The 19711-nt window shown below is 37.6% G+C and overlaps 1 protein-coding gene across 1 annotated transcript in view; it reads right to left on the reverse strand.

Annotated features, from left to right (window-relative positions):
* The window catches only part of TOX (thymocyte selection associated high mobility group box), a 380331-nt gene that overhangs the window by 24207 nt on the left and 336413 nt on the right, over nucleotides 1–19711 (reverse strand). Inside the window, exon 6 of the mRNA XM_043988665.1 lies at nucleotides 4589–4669. Within this exon, the coding sequence (XP_043844600.1) occupies nucleotides 4589–4669 (81 nt within the window). The remainder of the gene's footprint in view (nucleotides 1–4588; nucleotides 4670–19711) is intronic.

The following is a 19711-nucleotide window of genomic DNA, read 5'->3' on the forward strand; positions in this document are numbered from 1 at the left end:
AATGACCCCATTCCATCCTGTCTCCTCCCCCTCTTTCACTAATTTTCAATCTCTTCCTCTTTACAGGCTCATTTCCTACCATGTACAAACATGCCCATGTCTCTCTCATCCCCCCCAAAAACCCAAAATGATGTCAGCCCCTCATTTAATCCTATCATCTCCTATCTCCTCTGCCCTTTATTCTTTTCTTAGCCTTTACAATCTGGCTTCTGACTTTCTCATTCCATTGAAACTATTCCCTCCAAAGTTACTAATGATCTCTTAGTGACCAAATCCAATGGCCTTTTCTTAATCTTCATTCTAATTGACCTCTCTTCAGCCTTTAACACTGTTGATCACTTCCTTCTTCTTGACACTCTCTTCTCTCTAAGTTTTCCTCCTACCCATCTGGCTGCTGCTTCTCTGTCTCTCTTGCTGCACCTTCTTCTAGATTATTCTTTCTAAACTTTAGGTGTCCCACAGGGTTCTGTTCTGGGATTTCTTCTCTTCTCCCTCTCTACTATTTCACTTGGTGATGTCCTCAGCTCCCATGGATTTAATGACTGTCCCTATGCTGATAATTCTCAACCCTACCTTCCTTGCCCTAATCTCTTTGCTGACCACCAACCTCGCATCTCCACATGCCTTTCAGACATCTTAAACTGGATGTCCAGTAGATACTCGAATACGTATCAAAACCCAGTATGTCCACAACAGAATCCATTCTCTTTCTTGCTAAACCTCCTCCAGCCCAATTCCTACCCATTCATTACTGTAGAGAGCAACACCATCCTCCCGGTTCTTCAGGCTTACAACCTGGGAATCATCCTGGATTCCTCACTATCTCTCAACCCCCATATCTAAATTGTTGCCAAGGCCTGCTGATTTCACCTCTGCATCCTCTCTTTTGACACTGCCATTATTCTAGTGCAGGCCCGCATCACCTCACACCTGGACTGCTGCATTAGCCTGCTGGTGGGTCTGCCTACTTCTTTTCTCTCCCCATTCCAATCTGTCCTCCATCCAGCCACAAAAAAGTTTTTCCTGGAGTGCAGGTCTGATTGTGTCAGCTCCCCATCCCTTTACTCAATAAACTCCAGTGGCTTCCCATTGCCTCTAGGAGCAAATACTAAATACTCTGGCATTCAAAGTCCTTATAACTTAGTCCCCTTCTGATACCTCACTCTCTGACACGTGCTCTTTAATCCAGTGACACTGGCCTCCTGGCTATCCCTTGAACAAGACACTCCATCTCTAAGCACTGAGCATTTTCTCTATCTCTCATGCCTGGAACGCTCTCTCTCTCTCCTCCCCTCTGACTACTTACCCCTCCTGTTTCTTTTAAGTCCTGACTAAGATCCTACCTTCTATGAGAAGTCTTCCCCAACCCCTCTTGATTCTAGTGGCTTCTCTCTTTTAATGATTTCCTATTTATCCTGTATATGACTTGCTTTGTATATATTTATTTGCATGTTGCCTTCCCCCTTAGAGTGCAATCTCCTTGAAGGGACTGTCTTTTGCCTCTTTGTGTGTCCCCAGCACTTAGCACTGGAATTGGTACATAGTAGGTGATTGATATATGTTTATTGATTGATATAATGATGGGCTGGTCAGTTTTCTGCAGGCACCTGCATATCTATCCACCCATACATAGCATTAGGGCATTCTTTTCTGTCTGGGTAGTAGGTGTTTACTCCTCTACTTCAATTTGTATACATACAATAGATAGCTGTACATAAATAGACATTTAACAGCTCCAGCAAAATTCCTACTGCCAAAGAGAAGAAAAATGTCAGAGTAAGCTGTAAAAAAGTGCTTGGTTTTTTAAATGCAGAAATGGCGATTCCAAGCATTTATACAAATTGCTATGTACTGGAGGTTGCAATTCTGAGATAGAATAATACCCAAAGTTGCAACTAAGAGCAAATCTAAGGACACTTGTTCTGAAAGTAAAGCCTTAGTCAGTGTTATGACATTCTGGCAATCTGCATAGTGTTACCTATAGTGCTTTGTCCTGTACTTTATATATTGATTTACACATATGGAAAGTAGCCTGACTAAAATGCCATTTATTTTATGTCATTAAAAAAATAAACTGAGATGAGAATTGTAGCAAATGAATTGTTTCATATTTTGTGCATAATATCATAGTCCTGGAATCTGAAGACTTTGAGTGTGTGAGTTGATGAACTTTATTATCAGTGAAAAACTATTAACTTTAATTAACTTTACATAATTTTATATGCTTTATATGTAACTGAACCTTCATAAAGAGGACAGAAATATAAATATAAAAATAGGCTCTGATGAGAAATAAAGCATAGGCTGATACAGGGGAAATTGAGGCTTTTTAGGTTAATTACTAACATTTCTGGCCCAGGAGATATATTAGAAAAAAGACTGGACTAGGTGTCAGGATACATAGTTAAATCATTTGTACCTTAGTGGGCCTTAGTTTCATTGTCATCTGGAGGACAACAACATTTTAAATGGTAGATTAAGAAATTTCTTCTTTTCCACTGCCAGGGATAGAGCATGAGGCTACCTAACCCAACATAGAACAACTTATGTTTTAAAATCTTAGTCCTAGTATCTTAATATTTCTTTCCTTGTGTTTTTAAATCAATACGTTCTTAATTTATTTTGACTTGTTTTGCTTAAGAAAAAAAACTCACCACACCTAGTCCAACACTCAAAAAAATAAGTATTTAAGACTTTTTCACAATGGAAAATTAAGAGAAATTTTCAAGAAGGTATGTTATTTATATATTTTTTGTTGTAATATTGAAGTCTGAATTATGATATATTTAATAGCTTCTGTGAGATCCAGAGCAGAACATATCTGTACATGTCCAAAAGAAGTCCAAAATTAAGCTTAAGAAATTTAGGTGGGTTAGCTAACTCTAGGTATCACATACAGTAAAAGTAATCATTATATAAAGGTGTAGGCCCTGTCTTCTGTAATGCAACATGGCATACTGAGAAAAGCACTTGCCTTGGAAACCCAAGATCTAGGTCTGAGTTTTGGCACTGATATAAACTATGTCCATGAAGATATCACCACTCTAAGAAGATAGTTTCTCATCAGTAAAACAGATGAATATATTTGAATGCAACTGTGAAGGTATAATCTGGTACAATGCAAAGTGCTGTATATCAATGTTACCTCTTACTCTATAATAATTTGAAGCAACAAAGGCAAGACTTGAGAATTTGAGACAATAATAAAGGGCAGTCAAGGGTGGGAGAGTAGATTTAGAGCTGGAAGTCATGTCATTGGTCAGGCAGTCACAGAGCCAGAGCTCATGCACAGGTCATATGATTACAAAGCCAGCATTCATTTTTGCCATTCCACTGTATCTAGTGGTCCTTTGTTTCCTTTAAGTCCCACTTTTCCCAATGTCTCTTACTTCTCTATGAATGACTTCCTATTTATCCTATATATAGCTCACTTTATACAGTATCTGTTTACATATGCGGCCTCCCCATTAGATTGTAAGCTCCTTGAGGGCAGGGATAGTCTTTTGCTTCTTTTTGTATTCCCAATGCTTGGCACAGTGCCTGGCATATAGTAGGAACTTAATATTTACTGATGTATTGAATGGTTGACCTAGAATTATAATTTAAAATATTCTACTTTGCTTTGAAAAGTAGGATTTTTTTCTATGAAGGGTGTATGATTTCAAGTTCTAGGGAGTTGTCTAAAGTGGAGGTATCAAATTTCAGGGGCCCAGAAAACTCCCAAGATTGGAAACAGATTAAAAAGTAATTTGGAAATGTTTAACAACAAAAAGTACAATATAACAAAGATAATGTTAATTTGTGGTTTCCTAAGTCAATATGCAGTTCACATTGATAAGTTTCTATTTGAGTTTTATATCCTTATCCTAAAGCATAGAGAAGTTAAGTCACACTAGTAAGTTACACAAGGGGCAGCTAGGTGGTGCAGTGGATAGAGCAACGGCCCTGGAGTCAGGAGTACCTGAGTTCAAAGCCGGCCTCAGACACTTAACACTTACTAGCTGTGTGACCCTGGGCAAGTCACTTAACTCCAATTGCCTCACACACACACACACACACACACACACACACACACACACACACACACACAAAAGTAAGTTATACAAATAATAAGATGAGATGGAATCCTGGAATTTGTATTGACATTGCCATGACTCCAAGCCCAGCTTCCAGTCATAAGTCTGCCTCTATATTTGCTACCTGTATTGCTGCTCCTAGTTTTAGGTTATTCAATATTTTGCTGAGCATTCACCAACTAGATTCTGGAAGAAAGAAGCCTAGCAGTGTGTCATAAATTGAAAGAAAATTGATCTGCTAAAAAAAATCAACAATGGGGAACCACACAAACTGACAACTCCCAAATAGATCATTTTCATTAAGTTGAAGAGGTCTTTCTGCTCTGTTTAGGTTTATGAAGCATGAAATATTTCTTTTCAGAAAAGCAGGGTTTAGTCCAGGATTTAGTTTTCAGTGGAGAAAAGTGGTTGTAGCAAATTCCAAAGTGTCCTTTTATGTTTTTTTAAATCGCTATCAAAGTCTGTACCTAGATGGCCACAATCTGCCACAATCCCAGACAATCATATGTTACCTTGGAGACGAGGCTTGCTCTGTATGCAGCTAGCTGCTTCAGGTATTCCTTTTTTGCTGCTTCAGTTTTCTTTTTGTAGACCTACAATAATGAGAGAGAGAGAGAGAGAGAGAGAGGAGAGAGAGAGAGAGAGAGAGAGAGAGAGAGAGAGAGAGAGAGTCCCTAAATTAGAGAGTATACCTGCTTTTGTTTTCAGAAAAGCATAATTTATATCAATAACCTCTCTCATACTGCCCAAAATTTTCTTTTCCCAATAGTCCACTTAGAAGCACCTATTTTATTGATAGAATTTTTTTGAAGAGTGTGGCTATGGATCATTACAAGGAAGAGACAGAGATAGTACAATTTCACTTAGGTCATACTAAAGGATTTATTTTGGTTACTGTGAGCTCTGAGTGAGCTGGTCAGGGAAGGATATTGCTTATGAACACTGGCAAGGAAACATTCACATAAACAAAGTATTTTCCATTTATACTGCAATGAGATTATTTGACCAGAACAGTAAAACACAACACATGCATTTTAGCAGCTTATAAGAAATGGTTTCCAAAAAATCTTAATAACTTCTTCAGGTTTGCTAACCTTATTGTTTCTTTTGTTGGCCCCCTACCCTTTATTATAGCTGAGGTCCCAGAAGTTGGATTTTAATCTTTTTCTTTTGGATTGATTTTAAGAACATTTTCAATCTCATTGTCTTTCCTCCCACCATAATTTTAGACAGGCTTATGAAAATTCTGAGGACAGAATGGGAATAGCAAATCATTGTGAGGGATTGTATATGGATTGCTCTGCCTTGATTCTCTGCTGATACTAGAGGCAGATGGTGGTGCAGTGGACAAGAGCACTGGGCCGGGAGTCAGAAAGTCCTGAGTTCAAATCTCTAGCCATGCATTTATTAGCTGTGTGACCTTAGAGGAGTCACTTAACCTCTTTCTACCTCAGTTTCCTCAACTATAAATTGGGATCATAATAGCACCTGCTTCCTAGGGTTGTTGTGGGGATCAAATGAGGTATTTATAAAAGTGTTTAACATAGCATCTGGCATGGAGTAAGCATTATATAAATAGTTATTCCTTACTGTATTTAAGCGGAACAATGATTGTTAAGGATCTACTCCACCCTTATTTTAGAAAAAAGACATGGTCTGAAATGAATAAGATTTGCTAGGTATAAGGCAAAGGTCATGTTGCAAAGCTGAACAATGAAAAATCATTTCAGACTAAAAGAAAAGATTGGTGACATGACAACAGGTGGGCATCTGTTGATTTCAGCTCCCATTTTCACTATATTAAATGACTGTTTCTGCCCATCTGCTGCTGACAGTACTTAGAACTCCCCAAACTTTGCAAATACTAGCTACTGTATACAAGGCAAACCTTCTGGTTTAGCACAACCAAGTTTGAATTTTTTTTCATGTATTGAAGTTCACACCAGGGAGCCAGGCTCTTCTACCTTTTTCTAATACTGAAATTCATGAGTAAAGAACAATTAATTTGGACTTGTTATCTTTGGATTTGGCCAAAATATCAAAACACATATAATGGGCAAACACGTAGGCCTGCAACAGAGAAACACCATTTCATTATTTCCAGGGCAGACAATTGTTAGCTAAACCTGACTCCCTGCTGTGAAATTCAATATGTAAGAAATACTATTTATTCCTGGGTAGTAGTGGTTTTAATTAAGATGGACTATCTCAAGGTAAACAAATGATCAGACTTGACAAAGGAGTTAGAAACAGGACCCTAATTAATACATTTACTAATTGTTCATTCCTTTCCTGGTCCTGTCCTGCACTTTGTCCTGACTTAAAATAATACCCCTACTGCAGGTCTTATCCTGGGACCTCTTCACTCCAGAACATCTGGGACATCCTGCCACCAAGAGTGTGCAGCATGGAATATCCTTCCACAAGGCACTCCTCCCTTCTCCCATTGCTAAGTTTCTCCTGGAGCCTCCATTCTGTGAAGGGGCCCAGGCTGGACTGTCTTCAGTCCCCTCCTGACCCTTTCCTGACTTTCTCTGAACTTCACAATCATGCATTCATCCCGTGTACCTCCTTAATCTTCAAGCCTCCCCATCAGCTCCTTTTTTGTATGTTTTCTTCTTCAGTTAGAATGTAAGCTCCTAGAGGTAAGGGGCTGTCTTTGTTTTTGCTTCTATTTATAACCCTCAGTGCTTAGTACAGTGTAAGGCATATTATTATTATTATTATTATTGTGGGACAATGAGAGTAAAAGGTTAAGTGACTTGCCCAGGGTTACAAAGCTAGTAAGTGTCAAGTGTCTGAGGCTGGATTTGAACTCAGGTCCTCCTGAATCCAGGGTCAGTGCTTTATTCTCTTAGGGCACATTATTAAATTTCTATAAATGCTTAGTTCTTGCTTGCTTGTTTAAGAAGGCTCTCAGTACACTGGGGTAGACCTCTTGAACTTATGGGAAGACATGGGCAAGAGCTGCAGAAAATGTAGCGCCAGTTTTCTCATTTGTAAAATGCCAGTTTGGCCTAGGTTAGATTCTGAGGTCCTTTACAGCTTAGTGTAGGTTGCTATAGCCCAAAGCACCAAAGCAGAGGAGGCAATAACAAATCCAGCAAACAGCATGCGGGTCAGTCAAGCTAGAACATAGAGGACATGAAGAATAATAATGTGAAATTCAGCCAGAACTATAGGCTGGGGCTAGACTGTGTAGGACTTGAAATGATGCCAAGTTTCTGTTATGTTAGAGGTAGTAGGGAACCACAAAAAAATTTGAGCAGAAAAATGATATGGGCTTTAGGAATACCAATTTGGCAGCTCTATGAAGGATAGATTAGACATAGGAGAGACTAAAAGCAGGGAGACCAATTAGGAGATGGTTATAGTACTCTGGGTCAGAAGAGATGAGGACCTATGCTGGTAACCACAGGAATGGAGAGAAAGGGTTGTATAATATAGGTTGTAGTGGTAGAATTGACCAAGACTTGGTAATTGATTGTATATAAAATGTAAGCGAGAGAGACAACTCAAGGATGATTCTCAGATTGCAGCCCTGGGTTTGGAAGAATGGCGGTGTCTTCAAACAAAAATGGAAGTTTGGAGGAGGGAAACTAAGAGGAGAAACAAGTTTATATCTAGAAATATATCTTTAAATTCTTTATTTTTAGAAGTCTAGTTGTATACATCTAAAATTTGGGTCTAAATTAGTATTTATTTTTGGAAATAAATGTCTGCAAACTAAAAAAAAATGAAATATTAGATCAAACGCTAACATTGCATGTATTTCATTAAATAGGATGTGCTATTTATACAGCCAATTTGGTTACTCAGCCCTAGAGAAACACATGGTTTTACAGTTATTTACTGATTTATTTTTCCTTAGGAGAAGGAGATTTTTGTATATAGTTTCTTTAAAGCCCCTCTTCAGACATAAAATTGTAATGAATGGCCTTAAACTGGCAGGGTTTACATTTATTCTTAATACCACAGAAACCTTTTGAGAGGTTATTTCCCATAAGATAGAGTTCCTATTACTAGCTCAAGGCAAATATTTAGTAAAGACATTTTTGATAGTAACACATATTTATATAACCTAAGCATTCCTATTTTATTTTTATTAATAGGATACTCAAAGTGACCCTCATTCAGGTAACTAGGGTCTATTCAGTTTCCAAAGCTTGTTTTGTCTATACCACACTTTTCTCTGTACCATTCCTCAAAAGGATTATTGTTAAGGAATCAGACCAAGAGACAATCGTGCATTCATATGCAGGCTTGCCTGATTACAGTCTTTACACTCCTTTATCATTTGTTGTCTACTAAAACAGCCATGCTATCACAGGACCCTTTGTTTATATTAATTGACTGTGCCTAACAGAAAAACAACATGCAATTCCTTTGTTGGATTTTATGCTGCTAAAATTATAGGAAAGGGTTAATTTCTTTTGCTAATTGTCCATTAACATTAATGGAAAGGGAAGGTTGTGGGGGAGGGTTTTCTCCATGCATTTTATGCTGAATATTTGCCCCTGAAGTTTCACTTTGGGATCAATGTTGTTATGAGGTACCTGACTAGCATTCATATTCCCATGTTTTCCACAAATGGCTCCCCATTGGCTATTGATGATTGGCTGTGTGGGATCATTCATACAAGTGCCTAAGTACCACTTTAGAAAGGAGTAAACTCATCACGTCACATTACATGGATTGATGGATCCACTTTCTCTTGTTAGCTGTAAATGTTCAGAGGAAGGATTTAAAGGAATGATTATAAGAGACATATTTCTGTATTAGTGTTCAGGGGCCAATCAGATAGATCTGAATGGAAATCTAATGTGGATTCTATCCGGTTCATTGGGACCTTCACGGATTTGAAAACTAGCTAAGATTTATGATGCTTCATGTCTTATGGCTCTTTGTTTATTTTATATATTAAAACACTCAAATTAATGAGAGCTAACCTAGTTCCAGATGCTGTTTTTGATGAAAATGCCTTAAGGAAGTCCTCAACATGCCACTTGGCCTCTGAATATTTATATAGAACTGCTTCTAAACTTTTAAGAATTCTACTCAAGCACGGCTAAATTGGGATCATAGATTTAGAGCTGAAAGGCACCTAAGACCCATAATATAGTTTAACCCCCTAATGTTTTTATTGTTCAGTTGTTCTAAGTTGTATCTAACACTCTGTGACCCCATTTGGGGTTTCTTTGTCAGATACATTAGTGGGGTTTGCCATTTCCTTCTCTAGCTCATTTTACAGATGAAGAAACTGAAGCAAATAAGGTTGTGACTGCCCAGGGTCACCCAGCTAGTAAGTGTCTGAGGATAGATTTGAACTTAGGAAGAGGAATATTCCTGACTCCAGGCACAGCACTCTATTCATTGTGCTATTAGCTGCTGTCCTGAGGTTACCTGAGGTTACTGATAAAGAAACTTGAGACTGAGAGGTGAAATGATTATTCAAGGTCAGAGCTGTGATATGGAGCTCTGACTCCAAATCCTAAATAGTTTCCACAGGGTCAATCTGCTTCAAATAAAATGCTGCTTCTTCTGAACAGATACTAAAAAGATTCCTAGGTTACTCAGGAAGCTGTATCAGAGGCCCCTGGGAAGGGCATGACTCAAGAAGCTCATCTATTGTAGCATGACAGGCTAAAAAGGGTGATGAGGGAATGCACTTAGAAGGGGTCTCCAACTTATGGGAATAACATTCCATGATGACCACTTTACTCAGCCTTCACATGTGATAAGGAGAGGACTGATTTGCAAGTTTCTGATAGAAATGGTCTCTCTGTCCCTCTCAGGGAAAGACAAACACTGAAAAGGAATGTGATTTATACTCTAAATATTAGTGCTTCGTTGAGCTGCAAAATGGCTTCCAAATGGTACACAGCTGGTTGAAATAAAGTGAAAAAGCTGGACAGAGGAGGATTAGGGTACCAAATACATCATATATCCAGTTTACTCCAGTTTATCAAAAGACTTTTGAATCTACCCTGTACTAACAGTCAGATGATTTGTTTGGTATTGTAAGAGTTCCCATGTTTTCTCCTAGAAATGCATCTCCATAGGGAAACTAAGATTTGTATACATATATTTATAGGTTTATATAACTTAATCAATGACTTCTTCAAGGGAGCCCAAATTCAGTAAAATGTAATCTTCTGAACTTCTGATTCATTTGAAAAATGTTGTAAGTATTTAAGTACATTTTAATAGATTGATATTTCCTAACTAAAAGATACCATGTGTTGTTTTTTTTTAATTACTGATTGTGATGGGACATGAAAGGAAAAAAAATAAAACCCAACAACCTTATGCTGAGGAATATTGTGAGGAACTAATATAGAAAAGGAAACTCTTTAAAATCTCTTCTAATCCTTTTTCCTTCCTCCCTCATTGACGTGCTCCATAGCCTGTATTCAAACATGTTTTATTTCAACAAAGACTTTATAGCAGAAAGAGAGGCCACATAAAATTCTCCACCTAAATTTGGATTCTATGAAGTCAAGTAAGGATGTTTCTGGTTAACTTATAATACATTCCCTCCAAAGTTTCTATTTGATAGAAAATTTAATTTATAGCATATAGGAACCATGACAACAACAAACCTATAGAGAATAAGTACTTTGATTTTCAAAGGACTTCAGAAACTAACTATAGAAGGACTTCTTTTAGTAGACTTGGGAGGAGAGCTGGAGGAAGTAAAACATCCATTAAGAAGCATTTATAAAGCACCTACTATGTGCTGAGGATACAAAGGCAAAAATGTAACAGTTCCTGTCCTTAAGGAGCTTACATTCTGGTAACCAAGTATGTGTTGCATACTCAAAATAGGAAGTGTCCCGAAAATCTTAGTGCTGGCATCCAGCTCTCAAGCCTTAGGTCTGCATTAAGACTTTTGGGACACCCTGAATGTCTTCTATGATATAATATTTTAATACAAAGTGCCCAATGAAATAAATACAGCACTGATATTCTTCAATGAGACTTAGATATTTCTAAGTCAACTGAAACTATAGGGCATACACATTTACAGCTTGACGATCAGCTTGTCCCATCTTTTCATTTTACACTTGAGGAAACTGAGGCTCATGTGAATCAAATGACTTGTTCAAGACCATTCTAGTAGTAAGCATCAGAGCTAGGACAGGAACCAGAGCCTGTGATGACAAATTCATCACTTTTTCCTTTGGAACATACTTCTTTATAAACATTTACCCACATTTGGACTTCTCAAAATAACTAAACTCATCAAATTTAGTCATGATGTAATTTGATTGGGAGATGTCTAAGAATAATAAAAGCAAGGAGATGGAAAAACCAGTATTTACAGAATGATATGAGGTCCACTATGAAACATCTGGGGAAGGAGGAAGGGGAAAGAGAAGGGAATAAATCATCATAAAGCAGCTTACCTAGTGCCAGGCACTCTTCTAAGCACTTTATAAACATTATCTTCATTTGATCCTCACAACCATTGTGCAAGGTAGGAGCTGTTATTATCCCCATTTTACACTTGAGGAACATAGAGGTTTAAGTGACTTGCTCAGGGTCACAGCTAGTAAGTGTCAAGTATCTGAGGCTGGATTTGAACTCAGGTCCTCCTGAATCCAATGCCAGTGCTTTATCCACTGCACCACCTAGTTGCCTCCATTTGCTTTTCTTCTTGTGTACATACTCAGCTCTACAGTCACAGTATGAGGGCTAATTTAGATATACCAACTTGAAGGGCTTTAGTTCTCCATGCTTTCATGTGTTTTTCTACTATCAGCCTCAGAGTATAATGTTCTTTTTTGATCTGATGACATCAGTGGTTGCTTCATGGCCTCCCAAAATCAGATATGTTGTTTCTGTGAGAACACTTTGTAGGAAGATTTACATTTTTTTCTTTGAAAAAAATGGTCTCTTTGATCCATTCCTCAATTGATGAATTGTCAAAGGATACAAATGGGCATTTTTCAGAAGAAGAAACCAAAGCAATATCTAGGTATATGAAAAAATGCTTTAAAGCACTATTGAATTATAGAAATGCAAATTAAAACAACTACTGAGGTACTACCTCACACCTATCAGATTGGCTAAATATGACAGAAAAGGAAAATAGCAAATGTTGGATGTGGACGTGGAAAAATTGGAACACTAATGCACTCGGTGGAGTTGTGACTGATCCAACCATTTTGGAAAAGCAATTTGGAACTATGTCCAAAGAGCTATAAACTGTCCATTCCCTTTGGTCCAGCAATACCACTATTAGATCTGTATTCCAAAGAGTTTAAAGAAAAAGGAAAGGGGCAGCTAGGTGGCACAGTGGATAAAGTACCGGCCCTGGATTCAGGAGTACCTGAGTTCAAATCTGGCCTCAGACACTTGATACTTACTAGCTGTGTGACTCTGGGCAAGTCACTTAACCCCCATTGCCCTGCAAAAAAAAAAGAAAAGAAAAAAAAAAGAAAAAGGAAAATGTCTTATATTTACAAAAATATTGGTAGCAGCTCTTTTTGTGGTGGCATAGGGATGCCTGTCAATTGGGGAATAGCTGAATAAGTTGTGGTATATTATTGTGCTGGAATACTGTTGTGCTATAAGAAATGAAAAACAGGATGATTTCAGAAAAATCTGGAAAGATATATGTGAACTGATGGAAAATAAAGTGAGTAGAGCCAGGAGATCATTGTACACAGTAATAGCAATACTGTATAACAATCAACTATGAATGCCTTAGCTATTCTCAGAAATACAAGGATACAAGAAAATTCTGAAAGACATGATGAAAAATGCTATCTACTTCCAGAGAAAGAACTGATATAGTCTGAATGTAGATTAAAATATAAGGTTTTTTTTCTTTTTTTTTTTTTGTGAGGCAATTGGGGTCAAGTGACTTGCCAAAGGTCACATAGCTAGTAAGTATCAACTGAACTCAGGTCCTCCTGAATCCAGGGCTGGTGCTCTATCCACTGCATTTTGGTGTGCATTTTCTTTTGCAACTTGGCTAATTTGGAAGTATGTTTGCATGACTATATTAAAGCGCTTGCCTTCTCAAGGAAAAAGGAAGGGAATCTGAAACTCAAAATGATTAAATAATGTTAAAATGATTTTAACATGTAATTGAGAAAAAAAAATAAAAACATTCTTAAAAAAGAAAATGCTCTCTCCAACAACAACAACAACCAAAAAGAAAATTGGTCTTTTGGGCATATATGAGTATTTACCACTTTTACCATGGCATGGTCATATCAAAAGTGATAATCACACTCAGTAGTGCAAATTGCAGTTGATATATTAAGGTGAAAGTAATTATTATCTATCAATTACTATCACCATCCATCTAATATAGTGCCTTAAAATAGTTAACAAGTCTGCTAAAACTTATATGTGTATTTTTGTAGGATGAAAAGTGCTAGACAGTGTCCCTCTATCGTATTCAACTTCCTCCCTCCAGAACATTGCTCATTTTGTTCCCTATACATGGAAAAAGTTCTTTTGCTGCCTTCCATCTCTGGTTATTAACACCTGCTTGTCCTTTAAGGCCAGGCTCACATGCTACTGCCTCCTAAAACTTCTCCATTCTCCACAGCTGGACACATCTTATATACTTATCATATTCTAATTTTTATTATATTTAACAATGCATATGTCTAATCACGCTTGCTTAACTGCAAATTGCTATGTTATCTATCAATTCTATTTCTCCCAATGGTTAGCCTAATGCATTGCATATTGTAGCTATGATTGTTGAAAGTTGGATGGGTGAATGAAAAGCATCTCATGAAAAAAAATCAAGTGTTTGCCTTTAAAACCATGCTAAGTCTCAATCTTTGTCTGGATCTAGAATTAAACAGGATATTTTGAAAACTTCATATGTCTCACTTCCAGTACACTCCATGGAAATTCCTATTTCCAAGGGTGATAAAGTGCAGCAGTTACCCAATAAGAGTGTCTGATTTCTCACTTTGAGCACACTGAGCAGGAGATCCACTCCTGTCTGCCATCCTGCAGAGCTGCAGAAGATTCCTGCTGGTTCATCTAGCACCACAAATGGTCTTCTCAGGTAAGAGGCCTATTAGACCCTCTTGGTTATCAATTAGTCATTAGGAGCAACAAGTATTTATTGACAGTTTAGCAACTTCGATTAAAGCCACAGCAGTACATTTACCTTTAAGTGGAAATGAGAAAAGCTATACACTGTCTTTGCTGTCTTTAAATGTATTCCCATTTAGCTCTACTAGTTAGTAGTAGTTTTTGCTAAATACCTGAAATAAAGACATTGCCTGTGTGGCTGATTAGACATTTAAACTCCATGGAGTCAATGAAAGTACCCACCAAATTAAGAATTAACCATGTGCTATATTTTAATATGGGCATTGAGATGGTGCAATAGATGGAGCACTGGGCCTGAAAGTCAGGAAAACTAATTTTCAGGATTTAAAAACCAGCCTCAGCAACTTACTAGCTGTGTGACCCTGGACGAGTCACTTAACCCTGTTTGCCTCCAATTCATCATCTGTAAAATGATCTAGAGAATGAAGTGTCAAACCATTCTAGTATTTTGGCCAAGACAACCCCAAATGGGGTCATGAAGAGTTGGACGTGAGTGAGTGTGGTATTTTAATTTATGTATGGTTTTAATTAAGTTCTCAAGATAATGTAAATGTGAAGTTCAAACTCATCCCATAAGGACCCTCTGCATTCTGGCCTCACCTTGGCTATCCAGTCATATATTCCAACTAAAACTCTACTTCAATTTAATTAATTTCTTCATCGTTACGTGAACTGCCTCACTCCTATGCATTTATTCAGGCTGGTACATACTATAGTAGGAATGTAATAAAGACTTCTTGATTGCTGCTATTTCTCCCTCCCTCTCTTAAATGTCCTCCTCATTTCATTCTGTTTGCCCAATCTTCAAATCCCAGGTTAGGAGTTTAGCCTTCTTCACTGAGTCTTTCCAGTCATCTCAGCCTACAAAAATTTTTTTTCCTCCTCTGATCTTCTATAGCATTTTTTTGAGTGAAGGTTGTAAACAGGAGAGAAATATATACAGATTGTATGTGGACAAAGGGAAATGTTGCTATAAGCAAGGTATTTTAAAAATAATTTGTTGTCACTTTTCCTTCTCTAGAAACAGTCTAAAGTAGAAATCAGCAGAATAAGGAGATTTTAATGTATAAATATTTATCTTATATTGGCATACAAATACTTAGGTGCATGTATAAAATACATGAAGCATAGAAATGAAATATGCATGATATTTGAGTATAATATTTTTGCTCAATTAAAAAATTACTTTAAAATTTTTATTATTATTGGTTTTAAAATGCCACAAAGAACACTTGTTCAGTATTACCCTACACTTATATTCCATAAACTCTTTCAAAATAGCCCATAATCACTGATATGGGTCTTTCCTCTGACCATTGTTGCTCACAACCCTTCCCACTTGAGTAGGTAGTCTTTGGGATTTGTTGTGGTTGAAAAAAATAGTTGCCAACCCTTTAGTGATGAGTCTCTCCACACTTAGTTGGACTAATGGCCAATGATAAAAGACAGTTCATTGTCAGGTCCACAAGTGGAATCTTTCCAATTTGTCAAATTAGAAAGTCTGCTCCTTGGAGGCTGAGGCTTCTTCCCTTTTGACTTTTTATCCTTACCACCTACCACAATGTCTTGCACAAAGTCAGTGCTTACTAAATGTTTATTGGGTTGGATTGGGGGGACTGACCTAAGATTGCACTCAAGAGGCATTCCCAACAGGAGTCCCCCATCTTTCTCTGGACAACAATGAGATTTCAGAGGAGGACTTTAGTGGAGAATACTGATGTTACCTCTAGGAAAAGTTTTTCTAGGGAAAGGCTAGAGGCTTCCTTCCCTAAGCAAGGGAGTTTAATGGGAAGGCCAAGAGAAGTCCATGTGTGAATTCTGGAATATAACAGGCCTTTAGGTAATGTAAGTACTGGTGACATAAAATCCAAGTTCCATGAGATGATATGGGATAAATGGCATCATTTATCTGGTGGGTGTTTGAGCACCAATGAGGAGTAAATGATTTGATTTTGTGGGCTCAGAGGATTTGTCAGCTGCCTCATAAGTATAATTCTGGCTCTTCATATCCCTGCTGCTTCTAATTTAGCAGGACAGGCTCATAATTGAAGCAAATTAACTATTTACACTTGCCACTTCTACCAGGGGAAGAGGACACATCAGCAGGAAAGAATGAGTGGGAAATTAAATTCTTCCCACTTGTGTCAGATCTGCCCTTATATAAACACATTAACAGTAATTTCATGAGGCGTCAAACATAGGAATAAATACTGAGGGATAAAATAATGAGGTGTTGCTAGTGAGCTGAACCTCTATGGCTAATATTGCTGCATATGAATTATGCAGCCTGAAAGAAGGCATATGTTACAGTACTCAAATACTTGCTTTGCAAGTGCTTGCTGATCATTAAATTCTGGAGCCCGAGGTAAATCTATCTTCCTTTTCTATCACAAGGTCTAGCATTTAAGTAAATATCTTCTCTCTGTCTCTTTGCCTCTCTCTCTCTCTCTCTCTCTCTCTCTCTCTCTCTCTCTCTCTCTCTCTCTTTCTGTCTGTCTCTCTCTTTCTCTCTCTCTCTCTCATAAGACATACATACACACATAAACACACACAGGTTGTTGTCCCTTCTGAATATACGAAACTCTGAATAGGCATTCCATTCCATTTTTAGTATAACAGCATGTTTATTTAGCTCTTTGGCTGAAGCTTTAAAGCCATTTAATGTAATGTAAACAAGAACATTTTGTTTGTAATTTGCTAAATGTATTACAGCCTGACTGTGTCTCCAATTAGGAACTTAAGGTTCATTTAGTACATTTACATCTGGTTCTGATTTAAAGTGACTTTCCTTTTCCATTTAAGAGCTGCTTTGACTTGGCTGAAAATGACCTGAGCGCCCTTTATAGCTATTTGGACCACTCCTGTCTGCTTTAAAGCCAGAGAGACTCTTATTTAATAGGCTTAGTTTGAGCTTCACAGTAGCCAGTGCACATGGGATCTATATTGAGATGAGCAGCAGAAAAGAATTCAAGAATACTTAGATAGACAGAAGATTTAACTGGAACCTCATTTAAAAAAAGGATGCCGAGGATTGCCGGAAATCCAATGAGACTAATACAAAAGATGGGACATAGTTAAGTCTCTATTTTTCCCTCTGTAGCTTCTAGTCAGTGAAAAATAAGTAGCAAAGAACAACATTACAGTGATAACTGGTTTTATTTTACTTTCCCCATCTGGTGCCTTCTTAAAAAAAACACAAAAAAACACAAAAAACCCCGACAATATACTAGCTTACTGAAATGAGCTCTATTGTCTTACGATTCATTAGCATTTAAAACTTCCAGTTGGAATCCCCAATACAATTCTGTTCCCACTCCAGAGTCAGCACCATTTTCTAAAGTATTAAAATGAAGATATTTCTGATAAGTGCATTTTTTTCAAGTGTCTTTGGAAAGAATTTTGTATGTGCATGTGTGCCTGTATAGGTGTGGTTTTGTGTCTCTCAGAAGATTTGATCTCTTCTTTCTGCTCTTTTTTGAATTCCTTCTTTATATAGGTGAGTTCATAGTGACACAAGTCCATATGTGTGTATGCATACACACACACACAATGTATGTATATGCATCTCTCTATCGAGAAAAATTTTCATTTACCAAGGATCCTGAAAATAAAGACCTGCCATTCTCCAAGGCTTCTCTCCTCCCACACTCCCCTATGAGGGAACATGTGATATAAACACATAGCAACTCTATTAGTCATGCTCTCATGTGCAGTCAAGAAAACATTCAATTGTAATCTCCCTAATAGCTGGTTTTTCTTAAATATTGTAATTTTCTAAGCCCCCCAATAAGTCATCAATAATTTTGTCCATTTTTCCCAGTTTGTGTTTACATTTGTAGCTTTCATAATTGTGGGCTATTAGGACAACAGGAGTTGTGCACAATTTCAGTCCATGGAATCCTAGCCTCCCATTTGAACCAGCTGTCTTCACGATGCCAACTGCATCATGTGGCTTTGTTTTCTAACATGCACATTTGTCCTAAATTTGGGGGCTTAACAGCCTGCCTCTAATCTGCTCCAGCGACATTCCTTTAAAAATAAATAACAGTATGTATGCTCTCCAATTTGAATATTAAACGAGGGCGAAGTAGAATTAATTTGGTTTGAAACACAGATATTACATTATGCTGGCACAGTGAGTCAACATAAAGGGAATGAACAGGTGGTACTACACCATAATAACACTTATGGATATTTTGCTGAAATTCTCATGATGCTGAAATGTAAAATCTAGGCAAGTGCCTTTACTCAGTTGGGAGTCCTTTCAAGCTTCAGAAGGGCTGTCTCCTGAGAACAGAGCTCTGGTCCTCCACATGTAGGATACTGTTTCTAGGAATTAGGAGCTGGTTTCATCTCTCTGACCTCATTCTGTCCCCAGAGATGGGCTGGGCCTATTTGTAGTGTTTTCTATAGTTGTGGGAAAGAGAGTCATTGTCCCTTTCAATTTTTCCTTAGGCAAATCTCACCATTCCTGTTTAAACAAGCATGCCCCCACTTTTTAGGAGGAAAGGGAAGAATTTGGCCATTTTAATGAAGATAAATAATGCCAAGGTGCCTATCTTAAGAGTTCTCATTTCTCTGGTGCTTTAAAGTTTACCAAGCACTCTCCTCCCCAATAGTGCTTGGAGGTAGGCAGTAACATAAAAACAGTTTCCTATTTTGAGGTAGGCATTGATGCTTCTACTAATCCCTCAGTACTCATGTCTTAGGATGCTTTTCTAAAAGAGAATAATAAGCATAAGAAATCCCATTTCTCATATCAGATGTCTCCCTCCCCCATGGAATACTCTACACCCAGTTACCAACTGGACTCTGGCAAAAGCTTTTGCTTCACAACACCTAATATGTTGTGCCATCTAAGGAATATGTTTCATTTTTTATTAATATACTGGATGCTCCAAAGCAAGCTCTATTAAGAGACAGACAAAAGGCAGTCTGATTATATGTAACTTATAAATGAATCAGAAAGTAAATGCAAGAAAGAATGTGGAGAAGCTATGTCATCATACAGGTATGAGAACAATGCAGAGGCCTTCCAGCTCTCTATCTAGGATACTGTGATGAAGAGGCCTTTAACATTGCTCTATGACTTTTTTTTTAATGCATGTCTATGTTGGGAAGACAACTTCCTTCAGAAAGTCAGTGTTGTTGCAGTTTATTTTAGCATAAGAGTAGAGTCAGAACATGACAATGGATAATCTTCTGGTTTATGAACCTCTTTGGGCAAAATGACCTCTTGTGGGCCACCTGGCATCCATTATCTTCCTTTTTCCACTTCAAAAAAAAAGATTAAGAAAGCAAAGCAAAGCAAGCAAACAAACAACAACAAGAACAACAAAAAACTACAGACTGAACCAAAATTGGAAACGGCACTGCTATTAGGAGGAAAATTAGGTAGAGGTTGTGTTTTTTTTACTTTGTGTTTTAAATTGCAAAGTGACTACTTCCTGGCAGAAACATAAGATCAGACATGTAGGGTTGAAAGAAACCTTAGAGGTCATCTCAAGTACAACCTCTTACTTTTACAACTAAGGAAATTGAGG

The sequence above is a fragment of the Dromiciops gliroides genome, chromosome 1 (genome assembly GCF_019393635.1).
Source record: "Dromiciops gliroides isolate mDroGli1 chromosome 1, mDroGli1.pri, whole genome shotgun sequence".
Lineage (NCBI taxonomy): Eukaryota > Metazoa > Chordata > Mammalia > Microbiotheria > Microbiotheriidae > Dromiciops > Dromiciops gliroides.